The 21,380-nt window shown below is 35.3% G+C and overlaps 1 protein-coding gene across 2 annotated transcripts in view; it reads left to right on the top strand.

Annotated features, from left to right (window-relative positions):
* KAT6A (lysine acetyltransferase 6A) overlaps positions 1-21,380 on the top strand; it is a 115,602-nt gene that overhangs the window by 80,760 nt on the left and 13,462 nt on the right. For both annotated transcript variants that reach the window (XM_055335154.1, XM_055335153.1), the window contains exons 9-12: positions 11,814-11,929; positions 17,644-17,785; positions 18,827-18,988; positions 20,066-20,159. In XM_055335154.1, the coding sequence (XP_055191129.1) occupies positions 11,814-11,929; positions 17,644-17,785; positions 18,827-18,988; positions 20,066-20,159 (514 nt within the window). The remainder of the gene's footprint in view (positions 1-11,813; positions 11,930-17,643; positions 17,786-18,826; positions 18,989-20,065; positions 20,160-21,380) is intronic.

Genomic DNA, 21,380 nt, shown 5'->3' with positions numbered 1-21,380 from the left:
GGGTGAACAGAACACATAGACTCTACCTTTCATGAAGCTTTCAGTTTCATGAGCAAGACGGAGAATCAATTATAAAAATAAATCTTTAATTACAAACTGGTAGGTAATAGGAAAAAAACGCAGCAAGAGATTACAGGGGCTTCCTGATCTAGGTTGCTGGAGGTTAGGATTCCTCTTTTAAGGAAGTAGTAATTTACACAGAGACTTAAAAGATGAGTAGAAGGTCAGCATGTCAAAGTGCTACAGAGAAGAATATTCCAGACATAAATAAGGGGACTGCCTCTGTAAATATTTTGAGGCATATAAGAACTTCGTAAATTTGAGAAACTGTAAGAAGACCAGTATAACTTGAGTACAATGAATAAAAGTGTCACACAAGATGAAGCTGGAGAGAGAAGCTGAGGACATAAGTTAGGATTTGGGTTTTTATTGTAATTGTAGTAGGAAACCATTGAATGACTTTTAGCAAGGAAAATAGCAGGATCAGATTTTCATTAATTTTTTTTTCCTGGTCACTGTATGAAGAATGGATTTAATTAGGCAAGAGTAGAAGCACAGAAACCCCAATTTAGAGGCTTTTTTAATGATCCAACTGGAAGAAGACCGTAACATAGACTTGGGATGTGGCAGTGGAAATAGAAGAGAAGTAGATGGGTTTAGAATATATTCTAGAGATGGAATCAGCAGATTTTGGTGGTAGATTTGATGTGTTGTTTGAAGGAGGACACCAGGGTTGACTCCCAGGTTCTCTGGCTTCATGGAATAGAGAAAGTGGGTTGAAGCCAATTAGAAAAGTTACCACTGGTTAGAGTATATGATATTTTGTTTTGGTTTTGGTTTTAAGATTTTATTTATTTGAGAGAGAACGGGTGTGCATGTACAGAAGAGTTGGGGGCAGTGGGAGTGGGAAGAGCAGGTTCCCTGCTGAACAGAGAGCCCAGTGTGGGGCTCTATCCCAGGACCATGAGATCGTGACCGGAACCAAAGGCAGATACTTAACTAAGTGAGCCACTCAGGCACCCCACATTATATGATGTTTTGAAAAATAAAAACATTTACAAAGATACTGCATGAAGTAATTTTTGAGAGACTAGATATGGTTTAGTAGCTCGTTTAGTATTTGTTTCAAAAATGTTGCAGGAGAATTACAAGGTCTTAGGTGATCTTACAGCTGCACCAATAAAAGATAAATGATATAGGCATTAATTTTGGAATTCTTCCAACCAACAACCTTTCATTTATTACATGCCAACTTGATTCCAGGAACTGTGCTAGGTATTGAGGCTATGAAAAAGATAAAGTTTTTATTCTCATTGAGCTTACCATCTAGTAGGAAATGTGATTTTATTGAGTAATTAAGTTTTGTATGGTGCATTATGGTGAATTATTAAAATGTTTATAAAAAAGGACCGTCTATTAATTGGTTTTGATTTGTTTTTAAATTTCAGGAGAAGTAAGAATATCATTTACCTAGTACTATATTTTTTCATTAGCTATACAATGAATACATGAAAAAAAAGCCACTTCTGAAAGGAAAAATAGAAGTATAAGAAATTAGTAGTATAGGCTTTTGTTCTGGAATTTTTTTTCAACGGTAATCTTATGGGCCTGGAAGAAATGGTTTTTCTTAAAACTTCTATCACAAGAAAGAAGCCTTTGTATTCAGCTCATCTCATTGGAACATAACAGCCTTTTTGAAATATATACAATGATTTTTACATAAAATATCACCAAATAGCATGTTATATTCCCATACTAATTTTAATGCATTCTCATTTTGAAGAATTTGATTATTTCTTTGTATGTTGTATAAAGTTAACAGCATTTTTGAAATCTGTGTGGGCTGTTAAAATAATCTTTTTCTTTGCATAAAGAATTGGAACAGTTTTTAGAAATGGAAATAATTAGGTTCAAAAACTCTCCTAATCCTGTGAGGTAAGGATTGTTATTGCCATTTTACGTATGAGGAAACCAATACTTTTAGTTGAGTGACTTTCCTGAAGTTACATAACTAATAATGGCAGAAGTGGAATTTGAACTCAGTCCTGTGTGACTTCACATCTTGTGCCCTTAATCACAGTAACATCCTGCATTACACTTAAAAAAAAATGTTATTAAAGCATCAAAATCATAAAACATGTACTAAATACAAGTAGGGAAAAAGTACATAAAAGATAAACAGCAAACAGTGACATAAGAGTACTAATGAATGTAAGTCATTGCTGTATTAAATGATACAGATTGTTCCATATGGTCAGAGTATACTAAGATAATAAGAGTTGGTATGATTTGAGATAATGACAAAAGAAGCAGGCTTAAAGGATGATATGGATTTAGGTAAATGGAGAAAATGAGGGCTTAACAGGTAGGGTAAACAACATTAAGTAGAGCCTGGAGGAATAAATGACTACTATAAATGTAAGAGACATTGTGATTTATTGGTCCATCAGATCAATAAATACTTAAGGGCCTAATATATGCAAGTCGCATTGTGGAGATGATATAGAAAACAATAGCTGCTCCTAAAGGTGTCATAGGGCAGATTGTCCTTGCTTTGCATAGCACTGTGTTATTGGAAACATGTGCCTATTAGAATCATGTCCATTCTTTATATGCTTCTCTGGTGACTAAGATTTGATCTGTTTAGGTTAGTTCATAAGTTTGAGTTAACATGGCACCATTTAAAGCAAGAACTGCTTGTATTTAGTCTGCTAGGTAAAACTGAATCTTTGTTGGACAGTGGTAAGAAATATATTGAATAACTTGTATAGGGCTGAATTTTAGAGAGCTTTAAAAGCTAGTAAGAGCGGAGGCATCTGGGTCTTGGTTGGTTAAGTGTCTCTTGACTTCACTTAGGCTGATCTCAGGGTTGTGAGATTGAGCCTCACATTGGCCTTGAGTGTGAAGCCTGTTTAAGATGCTCTCTCCCTTTCCCAACCACCCCCCTTCTCTCTCTCTGTCTCTCTCTCTTAAAAAACAAAACAAAACAAAAACAGCTGGTAACAGGACGTTAGTCTTGGCATGCCAGGATTTAAAGGTATCCTCGTGACTGCTTTGTTGTTGTTGGAATGATTTCTCTCTGGTACTGGTGAAATTAGAGATGGGGAGTGGGAGGTTGTTTTAGTGTCTTACGGCATTTACCCATAATTATAAATCACATATTAAAGGCTAGTTAAATTTGAGTTCATTCATTTGACAATTTAGCACAGTTTTATTGAGTATTTATTAAGATAGTGGTTAAGAGCATAAGTATTAGAAACAGCCTGCATAGATCCAAATCCTCCCTCTGCTGAGTGACTTTGGTCAAACAAGTTACTTAATAGGTTTGTTGAAAGGATTGAATGAGTTGATATTTGCAAAGTACTTAGCGTGTCATTTGTATAGTGAGCACTAGATAAATGTGAGTTTCTGCTAGTTATCTTAGTAATAGGTGCTAGAAATACTTAGGTAAATAGAAAATGTTTCCCTGTTCTGTAGTTGAAGAGACATTTGTAAACAAAGCCATGTGGTTAGTAATAGACACCTTTTATTGTGTGCCAGGTACTACACACAGCATTATATATCAGTTTTTTTTTCATTTAGTACAACCTTGTTACTTGTTCCTGTTTTACAGGTGAAGAAGTTGAAGCCTTAGAAGGAAGGATTGTCTTACTTAGAGTCATATAGTTGTTAGTATCAGAATCTATAGTGAACCCATGCAGTCTGACTCCAGATCCTTAACTCTTAATTTCTAGTTCATGGTATCATGCTACCATAAAGATATACATAAGATGAAATGAGAATGAACAGGAAGGCATCTGTCTAGGGATGTTAGGGGAATCTTCACAGAAGAGATGTTGAGGGAATGAGTAAGAATTTACCGTTGGGCAAGAGGCGGAAGGCATTTCAAAAAGAGGAGTTTGGGTATGAGAAAGCTTATTGAACCCTTGGAGCTATGTGCAACTTGTTTGGCTGGAGTTCAAGTAAGAGATGAGATTGAAATGGTAAGTATGGACCAGATCACACAGGTCCCATGGTTCATGTTAAGAAGTTTGTACTTTATTTTTTAGTTATAGCAGTTCTTTCAAGTAGTAAAATAACTCTTGAGGAACTACTGAAGACTTTTAAAAAGAGTGACATAGTTGTATTTGTGTTTAGAAACTCAACTTTGGTGATACAGTGAACAGTAGATTGAAGAAAACCTGAACAGGGACATCAAGTCCAGTGATTAGAGTAGTCAGAATGAAATGTGACTAGGACCCAAATGAAAGAGGAGGAGATACAGTAGGTCAAGATTTTGAGGAAGATTTAGGATAGAATGAGAAAGATATGGTGTTGGGAGTTGAGATTAAAAGAGAAGGCAGAACCAGATAAGTCTCCCGGTGTCCTTCTGTTTTGAGTAGGTGATGATACTAAACGTGGCAAGAGGAGCTTTTTTGATAGAAGAAACCTTGCTTACATAAATTGGGAACTTGTGTGAAATCTAAAATGGAAAACTTCTGTAAACTATTGTATATACATGGATATGCAGGTCAGGAGGGTTTGGGGATAGGAGATATGCTGTGTTATCAGCACATAGTTGATAGATGAAACTACATAGGTAGTAGCTGAAGTTGTTATCATAGATAACATATAACAATAAATATTACTGAGTACAGGTTACTGTCTGCTAAGTGTTAGAGCTACAACAGTGAGCAAAAAAAAATTAGGAGCTTACAGTTGAGTTGAGGTGGGGCTATGTTAAAGTACATGATACACCCTGTGGCAGTGTTAGGGCGAAAAAGCAGGGGAGGGAGAGAGAATTTGGATGGATTTGTGCAGTTTTAAATTGTTGGGGTAGGGACTGTCTGACATTTAAGAGAAACCTGAAGGAGATATGAGAATGAACCTTGTGAGTATCATCAGGGGGAACAATATTGCAGACAGGGGAGCAGAAATGTAAAGGTCCTGAATTGGGGTTTGTACTTGGCACACAGTCAAGGAAACACAAAGAAGGCCAGGCCAGTTAGAGCTGAGTAAGTGCAAGGTAGAAGAGAAATTAGGTGATGAGAGGACAGAAAGGTTCTGGGAGGTCAGATATGATAGGGTTTTCTAGGTCATCATAAGGACTACGGCTTTTACTCTGATTGCGATAGCAACCCTTGGAGGATTTGGAGTAGAAGGACTTAAGTTGGAACAGGATTACTCTGGCTTCTGTATGGGTTGAGGGGGAAATACAAAAACAAGGAGAACTTAGGAGGCTATTAGAATTATCCAAGTAAGAGATACAGTGGTTTAGGACATAGTGGTAGTGGTAGAATTGGAATTCTGATTATGTTTCGAAGGTGGTAGACCATTAGGATATGCTGATGGATTGGCTGTGAAAACAAGGAATTAAGGATGATGCCAGAACACAGTTGGAGGAGGAGGGAGTTGCTTTTTTCTCCAAGATATAGAAGAATATGGGAGGAGCAGGTTTGAGGAAAAAAGAAGATCAGGAGTTTGATTTTGAATACATTAACCTTGAGATTCCTATAAAGCATTCAGGAAAGGAAATGTCAAGTAGATAGTGGGTTATGTGTGTCTGGAGTTCAAAGCGTAGGTCTGGGTTGAAATTTTAGATCTGGAACTTGTCAGTAAGTTGGTGGTACTAAAAGGAAGGAGACTAGATGAGGTCACCAAAGGAAAGGACAGAACTCTGAGGAGTTCTGTGAGGTACTCCAAGTTTTAGAGATTAGAGAAATGAGGAAAAATGGCGGGTGAAGAGGAAAAAACTTGGAAATACTGGTTTCTTTCTTTCTTTCTTTTTTTTTTTTTTGAAATACTGGTTTCTTACAAGCTAAGTGAAAAAAAAATATTTCAAGAAAGAAGGAATGGAAAAATTTGCAGATAGGTCAAGTAAATTGAGGACTGAAAATTGACCATCAGATTTAGTAGCATGAAGGTGAACTTGAGAAGCAGTTTCCATAATGAGTGAAGGGGAAGATGAAAATATAATTGGAGCTGGTTCAAGAAGGAATAGAAGAGAAATTGGTTATAGAAGTAATATGGGGCTATTCTTCTGAAGTAGTTTGCATTGAAGAGGAACAGAGAGAATAGTTGGGTGAAGATGTGAGGACAAAAGAAAATATCCCTTTTTTAAAATATGGGAGAAATAACAGTTGTTTATATGCTGATAGAAATGATCTAGTGAAGAGAAACCTGATGATGGAAGAAGGAAGGGAAATTGTCCAGTGTGCAAGTGGAGGCCCTGACTTTAGAGGAGGAGGGAGACAATGTAGCTATATATACTATTAAGGAAGACAGGCTTTGGGCACAGAGGGTAGACATATAGATGTGGCTTTGGAAAGTGGTAGAAGTTCTCTTTTGATTGTTTCTTACTTTTCTAGTATAGTAGGAAGTAAAGGCATTGGTTGAAAATGAAGATGGGCTAAGAGGTGTTGGAGCCTTGAGGAGATAGGAGAAAGTATGAAATAATTTTTAAGGAGAGTGGGAGAGTGAATGGAGTCAGAAGCATCAAGAGTCCATTTGAGAGGTTAGTAGTTAAGAATTATAAATGGAGAATAAGAATAGTCAGTGTGATTCTATGTTTTTCTTCTAACCGTATTCAGGTATTGGATTATGTGGAGACATGAGTTCAACCAGTTAGGATTTTGTTGTTGTATTGGGAGAAAAGTAGGGAAATAAAGGATATATGCAAAGACGAGGTACAAAAAAGACCTTAGGATCTAAACTGAATGAGAAAGGAGGGCCATATGGAGAGTGAAAAACTGGTAGGATCACTGGATTATAGGTCTTATGGAAAGAAGGATAATAGGGCTGAAGATAAAATCCTGGGCTTTATCAATATGTAGTGGGAAAGCAAAGAAGATATCTAAGTGTAGATAAACAAAAAAGACATAGGTGAAGTAGTGTGTAATCACATCTATAAATCTTAGATCCAGAATCCTGAAAACTTAACAAAAAGTTACTGTGGTAAAGTATAAATAACATAAAATTTACCATCTTAACTATTTTTAAGAATACAGTTCAGTGACATGAAGGATGTGTATACATTGTTGTGCAACCATCACCACCATCCATCTCTAGAATTTTTTTGTCTTTCCAAACTGAAACTCTGTACCCCTTATACCATAATTTCCCTTTTCTCCTTTCCCTAGCCCTTGGCAATCACTAATCTAATTTTGTCTTTGAATTTAGCTGCTATAGGTAGGCCTCAGTGGAATAAAAAAATATTTGCCTTTTTGTGTCTGGCTTTTACTTTATTAGCATAACTTCTTTAAGGTTCATTCAGGTTCATTTAGAATTCCCTTACCAGAATTTTTATTTTTTAAAAATTGTATTTATTTATTCATGAGAGACACAAAGAGAGAGAGGCAGGGACATAGGCAGAGGGAGAAGCAGGCTCCATGCAGGGAGCCCGATGCGGGACTCAATCCCGGGACCCCAGGATCATGTCCTGGACTGAAGGCAGGCGCTAAACTGCTGAGCCACCCAGGCATCCACCCTTACCAGAATTTATATGTATATTTATCATTAGGTATATATGTCTTTACCATGAAAGTTTATCCATTCATCCAATGGACACTTGAGTTGCTTTTACCTTTTGGCTGTTGTGAATAATGCTGCTGTGAATGTGGGTGGACAAATACCTGTCTGAGTCTCTTTTTTCAGTTGTTTTATACATTGCTGGTTCATATGGAAATTGTTTAATTTTTTGAGGAACAGCCAAACTGATTTCCACAGTGCCTATGCACCATTTTACATTTTCACCAGCACTGTTCAAGAATTCCAATTTTTGCACATCCTCTCCAATGCTTGTTATTCTCTGTCCAGTATCCATCCTAGTAGGTGTGAAGTGGTGTATCTCATTGTGGTTTGCATTTGCATTTCCCTAATGATTAATGATATCTTTTCATGTGCTTACCAGCCATCTGTTTATCTTCTTTGGAGATTGAAAAAAATAATATAACTCGTTTTACAGTAAGATCTCACTTACCTAAACAGAATTGTTGGCAAAACATGGTTTGAGCTGATATGAGACTATACATATTCGTTACTTATTCCATTTAATATGGATATTCATATGCTTTCCTAAAGAAATATTAGTGTGTCTGATTATGGAGTGTTGCCCAAAATCCTGTCAGGGTTGTTGATTGCAGATATGTAATACTTCACTAACATCAGAAAAATTCAAGATTCTGAAGCACATTCTATTTGAAGGGTTTTGGATAAGAGTCTGTGACTTTGTAGCTTCACTTCCTTGGAAAACTAAGTTCCAGTTCCAAAAAACATACACACAAACTTTTGGAATTCAGAACATTAATTAATTGAGGACAGTGAGTACTTCATATCTTACCCCTCCCATTTTGTTCTTTTCTGTCTTTATTCTTCACTGTTGATTTTCCTTCCCTGAAGTATTTCCCCTCTTAACTTCTCTGAGCCTTCCCCGCCCCCCCCCCCCCACCTATGAGGTGGGCATATTGTTTTCTACTTTGAGGAACCGACTGTGGCATTTAAATGAGATAACAATATAAGGCATAGAGTCTGCCACAGTATTGGCTTCATAAGTGCTGATTCTCTTTATTCTTTAAGTTCATGCTGCCTCTATTTTGGAGTGTATGAACTCATTCTTACATATCTCTTTCATCATGCAACTTCTAATCCCTAATGAACAGAATTATTTTTTATTACACTGTTTCTATAGGAAAATGTTCAATACCAGAAAGACCTCTCCTTTCCCTACACTACACATTCTCATACTAATAATAAGGGTACATTCCTCCTCTCCACTCCCACTTCAAAATGCCAAATCCCCATAGGGAATGGAAAGGGAAGATCAAGGTGGAGTTGTCCAGTGGAGGCATGAGGAAAGGAGCAGAACTGTATCCTTATCGCTTCTAGATCAGTTGTAGTTTTCATGTTTGTACCAGATCTGGAATTGGAGGGTACTGTCAGAGTTGCTTCTGTATATTGGAAATTGGAATTAGATGAGTCATTTGTGGAAGTGGAGTTTTTGAAGAAGAGTAATAATCTTTTCTCATAAACTGCTAGTGTAATAACAGTTTTATTATCTAGAATAGGTGCATTTAAAGTTATCTTTTGGGTTAGTCCAATTACTAGTGCATTTAGTGCCCCCCCCCCCACTTAGATTGAAAGATCCATTCTGACCTGGAATATATGTCATCTTTTCAAGATGTTGGCATATTCAAATGAAAAGGTGGCACAAAGTGGCAGAATTCTAGTTAAAAGTTTAAAAAAATAATTTTTTTAAAAAGATTTTATGTGTTTATTTGAGAGAGCCCAAGCAAGAGAGAGAGAGCACAAGCAAGGAGAGGGGCAGAGGGAGAGGGAAAAACAAACTCCCCACTGAGCATGGAACCCCAGCGTTGGATTCTGGGCTGGATCTCAGAACTCTGGAATCATGACCTGAGCCAAAGGCCGACAGACACTCAACTGACTGAGCCACCCAGTCCCTGCTGTGTTCTTGATTCTATTAGATAGCTGCTGCTTTAGAAAGCTGCATGTTTACTGAGAGTATTTTGGCTGAAATTTAAAAATAAAACCTAGCAGAATTGACCTTGTCATTCAGATTTGAGTTTGATTTTGGCAAGGACTGGGTTAATGGGTGGTTTGGATGCAGCTGTTGCTTCCTTACTGCAGTGATTCTTTGTTAAGGTGTAAACCTTAGTAAACGGAAACACACAGGCTCTTGAGGCTTTCATAAGGGAGTTGGAGATGGTGGTGGAGGCCAGAAGTGGATGAGTGCATGTGCCAGCCATTTCACGGTGCAAACAGGTGAGGATAGGTAAAGGCAGTGGGGAAGTCTTCTGTGAGTCTAGTTTTAAACAGACCGTCTTAGTTGCGGTGATGTGTAAACAGTTATACTGGAACTGGATATCCACATTTACATCGTGCATCCGCCTGGAGGAGCGCCGGGCAGCTGAGGGGAAGGCTCTCAAACAACAGGCAGTGCCTCAGCAGGTGCATATTTTCAACTCCTCTGCTTTCTGTTTGATCGTTGGTTGGCTCAGGAAGTTGTTTTCTGATATTTGGTTATTCTGATACCTCCTATACTCTTGTTGTTTTGAGTTGTGAAGATAGGTTAAAAGATGCTACTTTATGAATTAGAATACTTGCTTCTGGAATGTAGTTTAAAGAACATTGTTTTTAAAACCTTTTTACAAATTTTTATTTTGGTTTTGAGACATGAAAAAAAATATTATTTTAACCCTGTCTTGCGTATGTTTGTTTTTAATGATTTTTGCACTTGGAAGAACCCCCAGTACTCTTTGGTGTCATAACATAATTGATCCAACTAATAGATGTTTGTATTTTGTTTTGAAATGTCTAAGGAAGAGGTTGAGGTTTCACCTAGCTGTATTCCAGCATGAAACCTGAGATAAGTCCCTTGGCCTTTTTATAAAAGAGAATGGTTAGAAAGGCCAGGGAGAGTTCTCAAATTAGTTGTGTGAAGAGGTTTCTTCCTTCCTTAAATGAATTTACTAAAACTGAATAAAAATATCAGATCTTTTTTGTTTTGTTAGAAAGTGTGTAGGGGTTTGTGGGGGTGTGTCTGTCTCTCTATGGGCTCCAACAAGAGACTTTTAATAAATCTGATTTTTAAAGCATAAAGTTGAAGATAATGTTAGTTATCCTTTTGTTGAGGAGTTATTAATACTTTGTTTGATTAGACTAAATTCTAACTTTTCTTAAGTCAATTTTAATGTTAAGCCTTCAAAAAAAAAGAATTTATTTATTTATTTTAGAATGAGCAGAGGAGGCAGAGGGGGAGGAAGAGGGACAAGCAGATTCCGAGCTAAGCATGGAGCCCTAGGTGAGGCTTAGTCCTACGACTGGAGATCATGACCTGAGCTGAAACCAAGATTGGACACTTAACTGACTGAGCCACCCAGGCGCCCTAATGTTAAGTCTTAAAAGAATATTTATAGAGTGTCCATGATAAATATTATGTACATAATATATATGTATGTATGTGTCTATGTATGAATCTCTTCCTGTATTGGTTGTAGAGCGAATCAAATTGCTCTTGAATTTGAAGTTTTAAAACCTGATCTTTGTAGTCCTCAGCAGTGGCTTATATTTAAATTGCTGGTGTGGAAGTCATAAAGGCTTTACAAATTACTCTTTTTTTAGATAATGTAGTTCAGGTTTTTGCAGAGATGGAGGCATAGAGATTGTTTTCATTATAAACAGAAGATAGATAAAAGGGATAACGGTATGTGTATAACAGTTTTTTTTTTTTTTTTGGTTGGTTAAATCTATGAATAACTACTGATGAAGGGAATTTTAGGGGCAGTGTAAAATGAATTGAAGACTCTTTTGATATTTGTCATATTCTTTTAATATTATCTACTTTTCCAAACCAGAAAGTCACTCTATTCTCTCTGCTCACATGTTTAGTGGGTTGTTTCTGTAGTCAGGTGAGGCACTTGTGTAGTGACACTGGCAAGTATTCAGAGTTCCTTCTCCCTCCTTGTTAAAAGTTATTCTTTGTCTTATATCCCCAAATGTCAGCAGCTTCTCTTTAATAACTAAGTCATTAAGGGAGTGAATTTAATTGTGGAAAATATTCGCAGTCTTATTAAATGTGGAAAATACAATGACACCAATTGCATTTGGTTTTCAAAGATTAGCATTTTTGTTCTCCATTTGAATACCCTGTTTACAAAAAATAATACAGCTTATTTCAAAACTTGTTAGCTTATTCCTCGCTTTTTTTGTTCTTCTGTGGAACTCTGAGAAGACAACATCTAATTTCAGCTTTTTCATTATATCAATCTCAGTAGATTTAAATTTAGCTAACTTTTGTGATGTATTTTTTGACTGCACAGAAAGTTGGAGTGACTGGTCCCCCTGATCCACAAGTCCGCTGTCCCTCTGTCATTGAGTTTGGGAAGTATGAAATTCACACCTGGTACTCCTCCCCATATCCTCAAGAATATTCAAGGTATGTTTTGAGAGACCCTTTACCTTTTGTTTGTAGTTTCTTAGAACTCCCAACACTAGATCTTGGGGACATTTTAGTCCGCTTATCTTTATACATTTGAGGAAACTGGTGGATTTTAAACATCCATAGCAGCAGCATATTCTGGCAGCCACTTAATCCCAGTTGGCTTTAGATTTTTCTTTTCTGTAACCTGTCCAAAAGCTATTATTTAAAATTGGGAACCTGGCACATGGTCAGAACAAAAAGAGGAACATATATCTTTAAGAGAAATTTGCCTTCATACTTCATGCTACTTAAGTACAAGTAAAGTTTCATTGAGTAGACTTTTATCTAAATTTTTATAATTTAATGAACTTAGTGAATGTTTTTGCAGGAATAATTGGACAAATGGTATGTAGTAATACTACATGTAAATAGCTTGGATTTCCAGACATTAAAAGTAACCAGTCACCAGCTTTTTGGGATGAGGCAATATGTTTAGTGAAGCTAGATAGGTTTCATGACTCCGTTCTGACATTTATAAGCTGTATAACCTTAGAAGTTGCCCAGCTAGCCTATACCTCAGTTTCTTCATCTGCAAAATGGGGTAAAACTAGTACTTACCTCATAGAGTTTGTTGTGATCATTAAAATGAGTTAAAACCTGTAAATCTCACCTTGACTCACGGGGAGAGAGGAAATTGATGTAGAGATGGATTTAGAGAGCCAGCATCAGCACTTGCTTTTCAAGAGATTGATGAGAGTGGAACCACAAGGCTGTTGCTTATTAAGATATGAAAAGGCTTCTTTAGAAATGTGTTTTTTATTCTGGTAAGATTGTCAGTATCTGATCTCTTCGGTTTGATGGAATTGGTTTTCAATTTATTCTTAATAAACATTGCCTACAGAAAAATAAATAATAAATAGGAATCATAGTAGAAAGCAGCAATGGGATAGCAATTTTAAACTATAAAATTTACCAACTTTCTTAAGTAAAATTTTAGACATTTTTCTGGTACATTGCCTTATCTGTTGTGGAGTATTCCCTGAATTTTCCATCAAAAAATATTCTGTAGGATAATAGATTCTTTAGTAATTGTGACTTTTTCTCTATTTGTAATTATTTTAGTTACATTTATATATATATACATATATATATAGTTTTAAGTGAGTTTAGGCTTGTTCTATTAAACTTGAGTTGACTAAAATGTTTAGAGATCTTATGTTTTCCAAATAAAAATCCTGTGTCCTTACTTGGTTAATAACTACTTATTATTTTGTGCTGAATTATTTCTAAGTTATTTCTTATTACTAAAGGTTTTGAACACTTTTTTAAAAATTCAAAATCCCAATGCATGCAAGAACAGAACAATTGCAGCAAATAAGAAAGAAGAAAGATCCCAAAAGGAAAATCTTTGGGAAGTGGGATTATGCATTATTTCCCATAATACACAGATATTTGTGTGCATTGTATATTAAGTAATCTTGCATCCCTGACTTAAGAAACAAATCAAAATGAAACGAGAATAAAGTCAGTAATGCTGCTTCATTTGGAGCAGTATGATTAAGTCTTAGACATTGAATTGTATAAACCAGAGTTTTAACCCTAAGTTTCTCTAACAGGCCATATGATGTTCATATCTGGCAGACAGTTTCATAGAGAACCCCCTAAAACATGGCATAGATGGGCTAAAAGCAAGAGTAACTGTGATGGTGGGAAATCCTTTACTCCTGAGCAGTTTAGCATTATTAACCTTTTTGCAAGGAAATCATACTGATATCCTAAAGAATGGGTTCTATGTAATTGAGTAGCTTGGGAAATTTCCTCTTCCTTTTGATCTTGTTCCTGACTTGATTTGATGCATAGATTATATACTACAGCCCCAGTTACAGAAGACCAGCATCCTTAAGGTCTTTGGGTGACCATTAAATGATGAAATAAAATGAATGAAAGGAGAATAAAACTATTAATCATAAATTAATAGTAGCTTTAGTTACCATCATTGAGCTTGGTACTAGACTAAACATCTCTGGAATAATTTTGTGTGAGGTAGATAGTAATATCTTCATCTTCCAGACCAGAGCCCAGCAAACATATTCAGGACCACACAGTTTATAAGTTGCAGGACCGGATTTAATCTCACTTTTCTCTTAATCACATAGCCATAACTTTTAATCACTGAGCTTGCCCTACTCCATATAGCATCTGTATCTAGATTGATCTCACATGGCTTTTACTATAATCTTTAAGTAATATTTGATAGAATTTTTATTGTTGTATTAAAATTTTACCAAAAGTGGACTTATTATAATAAGGCTACACAAATTGCTGCTACCTGGGGCAATGTTTAGAAGCCAAAAGGATACTGTAAGAGTTCCTGGGAAGAATATTTGCATCATCCTTCAAGTAAGGGAAGCAATGTAGCTGCAGCCCATTTAGGGTATCAGCATAGTGGCTGGCTCTAGAATAAACTTTAGGTATGGAAGCTACACCCCATGATGCAGCTAATCAAAGTGACCTTTCACCTATTGGATAGTCAAGGCCTAGATGCTATCAGGAAGACAATGACAAAAAGTAGTACCCAGCAGTATCCTTTATGGCTAAGAGTATTCATACTCTTCTATAATCACATCATGTGATTTGATGTTCTTTCTGTATGATACATTTTTTCAATGAAAGAACTTTAGCCATATATACTGTTACTAAAACATTTTGTTTTCCAGGAGTTTTATCAGATGATTCCCTTTACACTAATAGTGTTATCCCAGTGGGCTTGGTTATAATAAAGTAAGAGCCTTTATTTTAAAATGTTTTCAGCAAGAACTAAATTGGAATCAAGTAGATTATGATGCTTGCTTTTACTTTGTTATTTTTCAGATACTAAAATTTGCTGAAGTTTTTTTTTTAATCAAGAAAATCTCATGCATCTTGCTATTCCAAGGGAATAGCATGAATTTATGATTTACCAGATAAGACTTGGCAGTAATTTTTTTTATAGATTTCATTCCTCCTAGGTTTTCTTGAACAACTTGCTTACTGTGAGAGCTTTAAAAATTAGGCCTTCTTTCATAGACCTTAGAAAATAAGTTGTACTTTATTTTCATGTCTCTGTACCAAGACCTAAAAGTTGAATTGGATGCTTTTAAATTTGGCATTTATCTTTAGCATAATCTGGAAAGTGTAGTGTTCTGTCACTCTTCCCTCCCTTCCTTTTTTCCCAGGATTTTATGTTTCTCCAATTCACATTGTAGGGAATATTTAGTTGTAATAGTTAGTTTTCAGAGTGAAACTGTATGCACAGATTCTTCTGTATCTTCATGTGGCAACAAGTTAAAATTGCTCATTGAGAATTTAGCACTGGTAAATAAAAGTAAGTGGTAGAGTAGTTGGAAGAAGGAGGATGCCATTAGTTACACAGGGAGAACCTCCTTCTGCCTTCCTTTTAAGAAGAAGAAATTATCAAAATCCACATATTGAGGAAAATAGTGTGGCAGTTGTGGGTCAGCTCTGAGACTCAGTTTGTATAGCTAGTGCCCACATTAGATGAAGTTTTTAGTTGTGGCCATTTTGTTTTGATACTTTTTTTAGTTCTGGTGGTAAAGAAGAAGAAAACTCTCTGTCTTATTGCCATTCCTTCTCTAAGTTGTGGGGTTTGAGGCAGCATGCAAAGGAAATAAGCATGGTCAGCCAGGAAACCTTTCTTTTCTATGCTCTTGGCTCCAGTTTTTTTACTTCAGTTTGTAATGTCAGTTATTATTTGTTATACTCACTACTTTATTCTGGAATGACTTTTGTACTAATGATATATTATCAGGTTATATTGGTTTGTCTAATATGAGAGATTTTGGAAACCAGTATTAGGTATTGTAAATACTTAGAAATACTGTACCTCACCAGTTCCCTGGAAGCGTTTAGTGTGCTGTGAACAACAGTTTTAGAAGTAAGCTGTGAGACTGTATTGGAAGAGTAAATGCACATTGTAAATCTCCAAGGTCGAAGGAAAAAAATCACATACCTTTTCCCACCCTTGTTTGAGTGTGAAACACTAAATGCATACAGGGCTAGTGCTCCATAAGTCCACCTTGACAAAGGCCTTTGTTGAATGTTAGATGTTTTCAGATAATGTATAATTATGTTTTAAAAGTGGCTTCCAAAGTAGTACTTGAAAAAATAGTGTGGTCTTCACACTTTAAGAAATTAGAGATTTTTCTGTGTTAATCTATTTTTTTCTTTAATTCTCATGTAATAGTTTTAAAGCATAGCTATCCAAACTGATACAACAAATTTAATGAGGTTTATTAAAATTTCCTTTAGCTTATTACTTATTTATTACTTATATATTTGAGAAAAAATGCAGTTATTTGTTTAGATTATAGTTCTTGTCATCATATCTAGTATTTTTGTATATACAGTTTTTAGTGATGGTATCAGATCTCAGATTACCAAGGCATGACTAGTTGTGGACACAGTTCAGGATACAGGGAAGTTTTTGTGCTGAGGATAAATGAGGTGTGTATTTTATATTAGAAGAGCCACGTGGTCTTCTGGATTAGACTGCAATAGGTGTAAAAGCCACTGGCTTTTAATTTAGACTCTTACTTCCATTATTTTATGAATTCATCCAGTAACTTTATTGCCTAGATCCTCATAAAAGGGACATCGTAAAGATGTCCTATTAAATTACTGCTAAAATACTACTATTGTATAAATATAAATTAATAACAACATCTGAAAGAATAATTTGAACTTTTATTTCTCTTGTTGACTTTTAAGCTTCAGGGTTTAATGTGATATTTAACCAGAGGGAAAGCCAGAATTTCAGGGGTAGAGGGAAGGAGGTAGTGTAGTATGTCCAAACCTGAAAAGACATATTATTACAGTTTTATACTTAAAAAGATATATAAAATCTGCTTTTATAATACCCATTTTATATCCATATTTCTCAGCACTCTATACCTAGTGCACCTAGCACAGGGCCTGACACACACTAGTAGCACAGTTGACCCTTGAACAACACCATGGTGAGGGGCACCAACTCCACACAGTCAGAAATCCATGTATAACTTTTGACTTCCCAAAAACTTAACTAATAATCTGCTGTTGACCACAAGCCTTACCAATAGCTTAAACAGTCAAGTGACACATACTTTTTGTTACATGTACTATATATTCTTAGAATAAAGTAAGCTAGAGAGAAGAAAATATTATTAACAAAATCTTGAAGAGAAAATATATTTATATTACTGTATTTACCAAGAAAAATCCACATATAAGCGGACCCAGGCTGTCCAAAGCCATGTTGTTCCAAAAAAAAAATGGATGAGTGATCAAATAAAGGAAGAAAGAATATATAGCTGAGAAAATCTTCTTCACTTATTGGTGTGTTCTGAAGGTAGGCTTTATTTTCTACTTTATTAGAGATTATCAAGGAGGGGAAAATATGCGATTTGCATTGTCTGCCAAGTGGGTAACTTTTTAAAAAGTCTGGGAAGCATTTAGTCTAATAGGAAGAGCACTGAATTGAGTATCTTTACTTTTCACTCTTGCCCTCCTTGTTAACTAGTTAGATGCCGCTAACCAAATTAGTTTTATCTTTAGTTTGTTTTCTCTTTCATTAATGGGGATAACAATACATTCTCTACCTTTTTACTCGAGTAGTAATGAGATTCAAAAAACAATAGTTGTAAAAGTTTGCAGTCTTATAAAAAGCCCTGTCTTTTTTTAATTATTTACAGGCTCCCTAAATTGTATCTTTGTGAATTCTGTCTAAAATATATGAAAAGTAGAACTATTCTCCAGCAGCACATGAAGAAATGTGGTTGGTTCCATCCTCCTGCCAATGAGATTTACAGAAAAAATAATATTTCTGTCTTTGAGGTAAAGTAGATGTTTTATAGTTATCTTCCTATCATTTCAAATGTAGTGCCATCTGAACTGCATCTAATTGTACTTGGAGTTTTTTTTGAAATGTTATTTTACTGTTGTACTCACTATTGAGTCCCAGTAATTCAGCTATATGAAAAGCAGAATTAGGCCAATCCAAATGGTACCAAGATCACACAAGCTTGATCTCAAAATAAATTATTCTGTGTTTCTGGATTCCATTTGATTATAAAAATGCCAACTGATTGGTTAATTGGTTATGTTTAGATGTGGTAAAATTATATGAAATGGTATTTAAATGAAAAAAATTTCTCTTGCTTAAAGGAATATTTTGTAGAGGTATATTTAATAGCTGTAGTAAACCTTATTTTGTAAAGATATAAAAATTTTTTTTTCACTTTGTCATGATGATATGACTTTGTGTCTGGGAATATTGCATTTGCTGAGTTCCAACCTAGGAAACCTGCTTGGTGCCTCTGGCAATAGTTAATACTCCTGAAAATAGCTTTATTTGAGGGTAAATCTAATCATGGCGGTCAGACTGTGTTGCTTCTAGCTGCTGGCAGAGATCAGACTGTAGTTATATCTTGTTTTACTTAACATATGTATTTTAGAAGAGGTTGCTTTTAGATCTTTTGTTGGATTACTTTAAAAAATGAATCACATCAGCTTGCCATCTAAGGGATTACTACAGCCAGTCTCGTTTATTTTATCTTTTTTTTTTGGTATATTTTTTTTATTGGAGTTCGATTTGCGCCAGTCCTGTTTAAAAGCAAAAAGTGCTGTTTTTAAAAGAGTCATCATTTCTTTGTCTAGCTATTCATACTTTGTCGAAGTACAGTATTTTATATGTTTAGTCATCTTAAAACAGCAGGTGTTCTAATTCTACTGTTGAAAGGATAGCTTCCAGGTTCTGATTACTGACAGCTTCTCTGAGACTGGACAATGTATACTCACAGGTATTTGTAAGTGATGTGTACTCTTGAACTAAAGAGCCACTTTTCCTGATCATTTTGTTCTATTATTTTCCTCTAGGTTGATGGGAATGTCAGTACCATTTATTGTCAGAACCTGTGTCTCTTGGCAAAGTTGTTTCTTGACCACAAAACGCTCTATTATGACGTGGAGCCATTTCTTTTTTATGTACTAACACAGAATGATGTCAAGGGCTGCCACCTTGTTGGCTACTTTTCTAAAGTAAGTATATTCAGCTTAAAATTTGTTTGAATTCACATGGAAATCTAAAACAATCTTTGTCACTTCCCCTGAGGAGAAACTACACTAACAGCACCTTCTAAGTACTATCTAGCTTTTTGGAAAGGAAAATAGAAGGAACATTCAGAATCATATCAAGTGCTAGAAGGTGCCTAATAACATTCAACAGACTCTACTCTCCTAGGAACATGAGCTGCCATTTATACTCTAGAGGAAAAGTTTTTAAATCACTTCTATTCCCATGGTAATAATAGACAGAACTTGTGAAATAAACATAGTCATTACCTCTGTGAGCTCTTTCTCAGTTTAAATCTTCTCTTCCTAGTTTAAATTTGAAAAATTTAAATAAGAATAAGAAGCCATTTTAATTCAAGGATATTTTTCTCTCCTAATAATCTTCCAATCTCTTGGGGAGAACAAAAGGTGTTTTTTTGTAGTCAAACCACATAAAAGATGTACTTATACTTAAGTTAGCCTATGATAAAATCTAAGTGTATGAAACAGGTAAGCGGAAAGTACCAGCTTTCTGTTAGTTGGCTATTTCAGAAGTTAAATATAATTTTATAGATACTGCCTGATTTTTAAAGGATCTGTACCCAACATTTTCAGATTATTTTTTGTGAAGTTAGGTACAACCAGTGGAGAGATGGGACTGCCCTGTGTATCACCAGAGCAGAAAATAAGAGAATCTTTGAAATGGTTGATGAATTTTCCCATTTCTGGAGTACCACACTGACTCATCATTTGTAGCTTTGCAGATTGATTGGGACTCAGATTCCTCTGTTCATCTTAGGCAATGACATACTGTTTTGGAGTTGCAGATGGTGTTAGATGGCATAATTTTATTTTATATTTTTATTCTCCTGGGATGGTTGCTTTGTGGGTAATGGCAATGACTTAACATTGTCCTAGCTCCTCCCAGTGGGGTATTTTTTTCTTGATGAGCTTGCTATTCTCAAAGGACCAGGGCTGTGGTTTTGACTGTTAGTCTTTGTTTCTTGATAATTAGCATTACTATTCAGTCTTACCCACATGTTGTTTTACAATTTTCTTTACCAGGAAAAGCACTGCCAACAGAAGTACAACGTTTCCTGTATAATGATTCTTCCCCAATACCAGCGTAAGGGCTATGGCAGGTTTCTCATCGATTTCAGTAAGGATTATATAATACAGTTTTTCATTATCTCTTCTTGTGGACCTTCTGTGATATCTGTATTTTTAGAGATTTACAGATTTATTGGTTGCTAGTATCTTTTGTCATACTGCAGTGTGGGACTTTAAAACCTAAAGTCATGATTTTTTTTTTCTTTTGATTGGACATGAAATATTTTAAAATAGCTTATACTGAATACTCACTTTTGTGTGACCTATTGCAAATACTTTTAATTTTCAACTCTGAATTTACAGTGGAACTTAGTTTTATGATAATTCTGACAGTAATACTCAATACATTATATAACTACTTAAGTTAGTACAGTAGAGAAATACAGCGCTCGCCTTATTTTTTGTTACCCAATTATCTGAGAAAATGCGTACATCATTTTTTAGTTACGGGCTCTACCTAGTGGTTAAAATATGCAGTGCACCTTTAAAAAAAACCCTAAAAATAAATGGTGTAGGAAATAATTCAATCTGACTTAAAAATTGAAAGCTAACAGCTCTAAAAAAGTCAATGTAGATTTTGAATCTTGTTTTACATGTTGATAGTCTTGCTTAGAAAGTAAATATATGTTTACAATAAATTTTATATCGATTAAAGAATAGCAAGTTTTGAGGAATATTTTTATATAGGCAGTTCTAAATATCAGATGATTATATCACCAGTGTTAAGGAGTTAATTCTCAGATGGACCAGTGCAGCTTATTCTACTTGGCCTTAGACTGTACTCCTGAATATTTTATTGGAAATATGTGCCATTGATGATGATTTTGTACATTTTCTTGGCCTTTTTAGATTGGTAGTAGAGAGTGCAACTCAGATTATTTCCTTTAATATCAATATACTGTTCTGAAATAGGACTCATGTTTGGATGTTATGCCATTAAATAGGAAAGTTAAGGGAAAATATTTTTTTATACTAATTAGTTATACTTTTGAGATACACAAACAACAGTCTGTGATTACAGTTTTTTTTTCATTTGCTTTTCGTAACGTAATCTATTTTCCCATGTTACACTATTTACAGACTGCTTTTAGTAAAGCGTCCTTTGATAACAAAAAACTGCATTTCTTCTGCCATCTCCACTGTCAGTGCTCTCTCTCAGTATTTATGCCTTTCTCTTCCTGTTCTTGAGAGTCCTGCTCTAAACAGGAGGACAAATCCCACCATACACTCACGGGGACATCCTCACGCTGACATCCTTGCTTACTAAGAA

This window comes from Nyctereutes procyonoides, unplaced genomic scaffold, assembly GCF_905146905.1.
Source record: "Nyctereutes procyonoides isolate TBG_1078 unplaced genomic scaffold, NYPRO_anot_genome, whole genome shotgun sequence".
Taxonomy (NCBI): Eukaryota; Metazoa; Chordata; class Mammalia; order Carnivora; family Canidae; genus Nyctereutes; species Nyctereutes procyonoides.
Note: the sequence above shows the minus strand (reverse complement) of the source record. Positions and strands in the feature narration are given on the sequence as shown.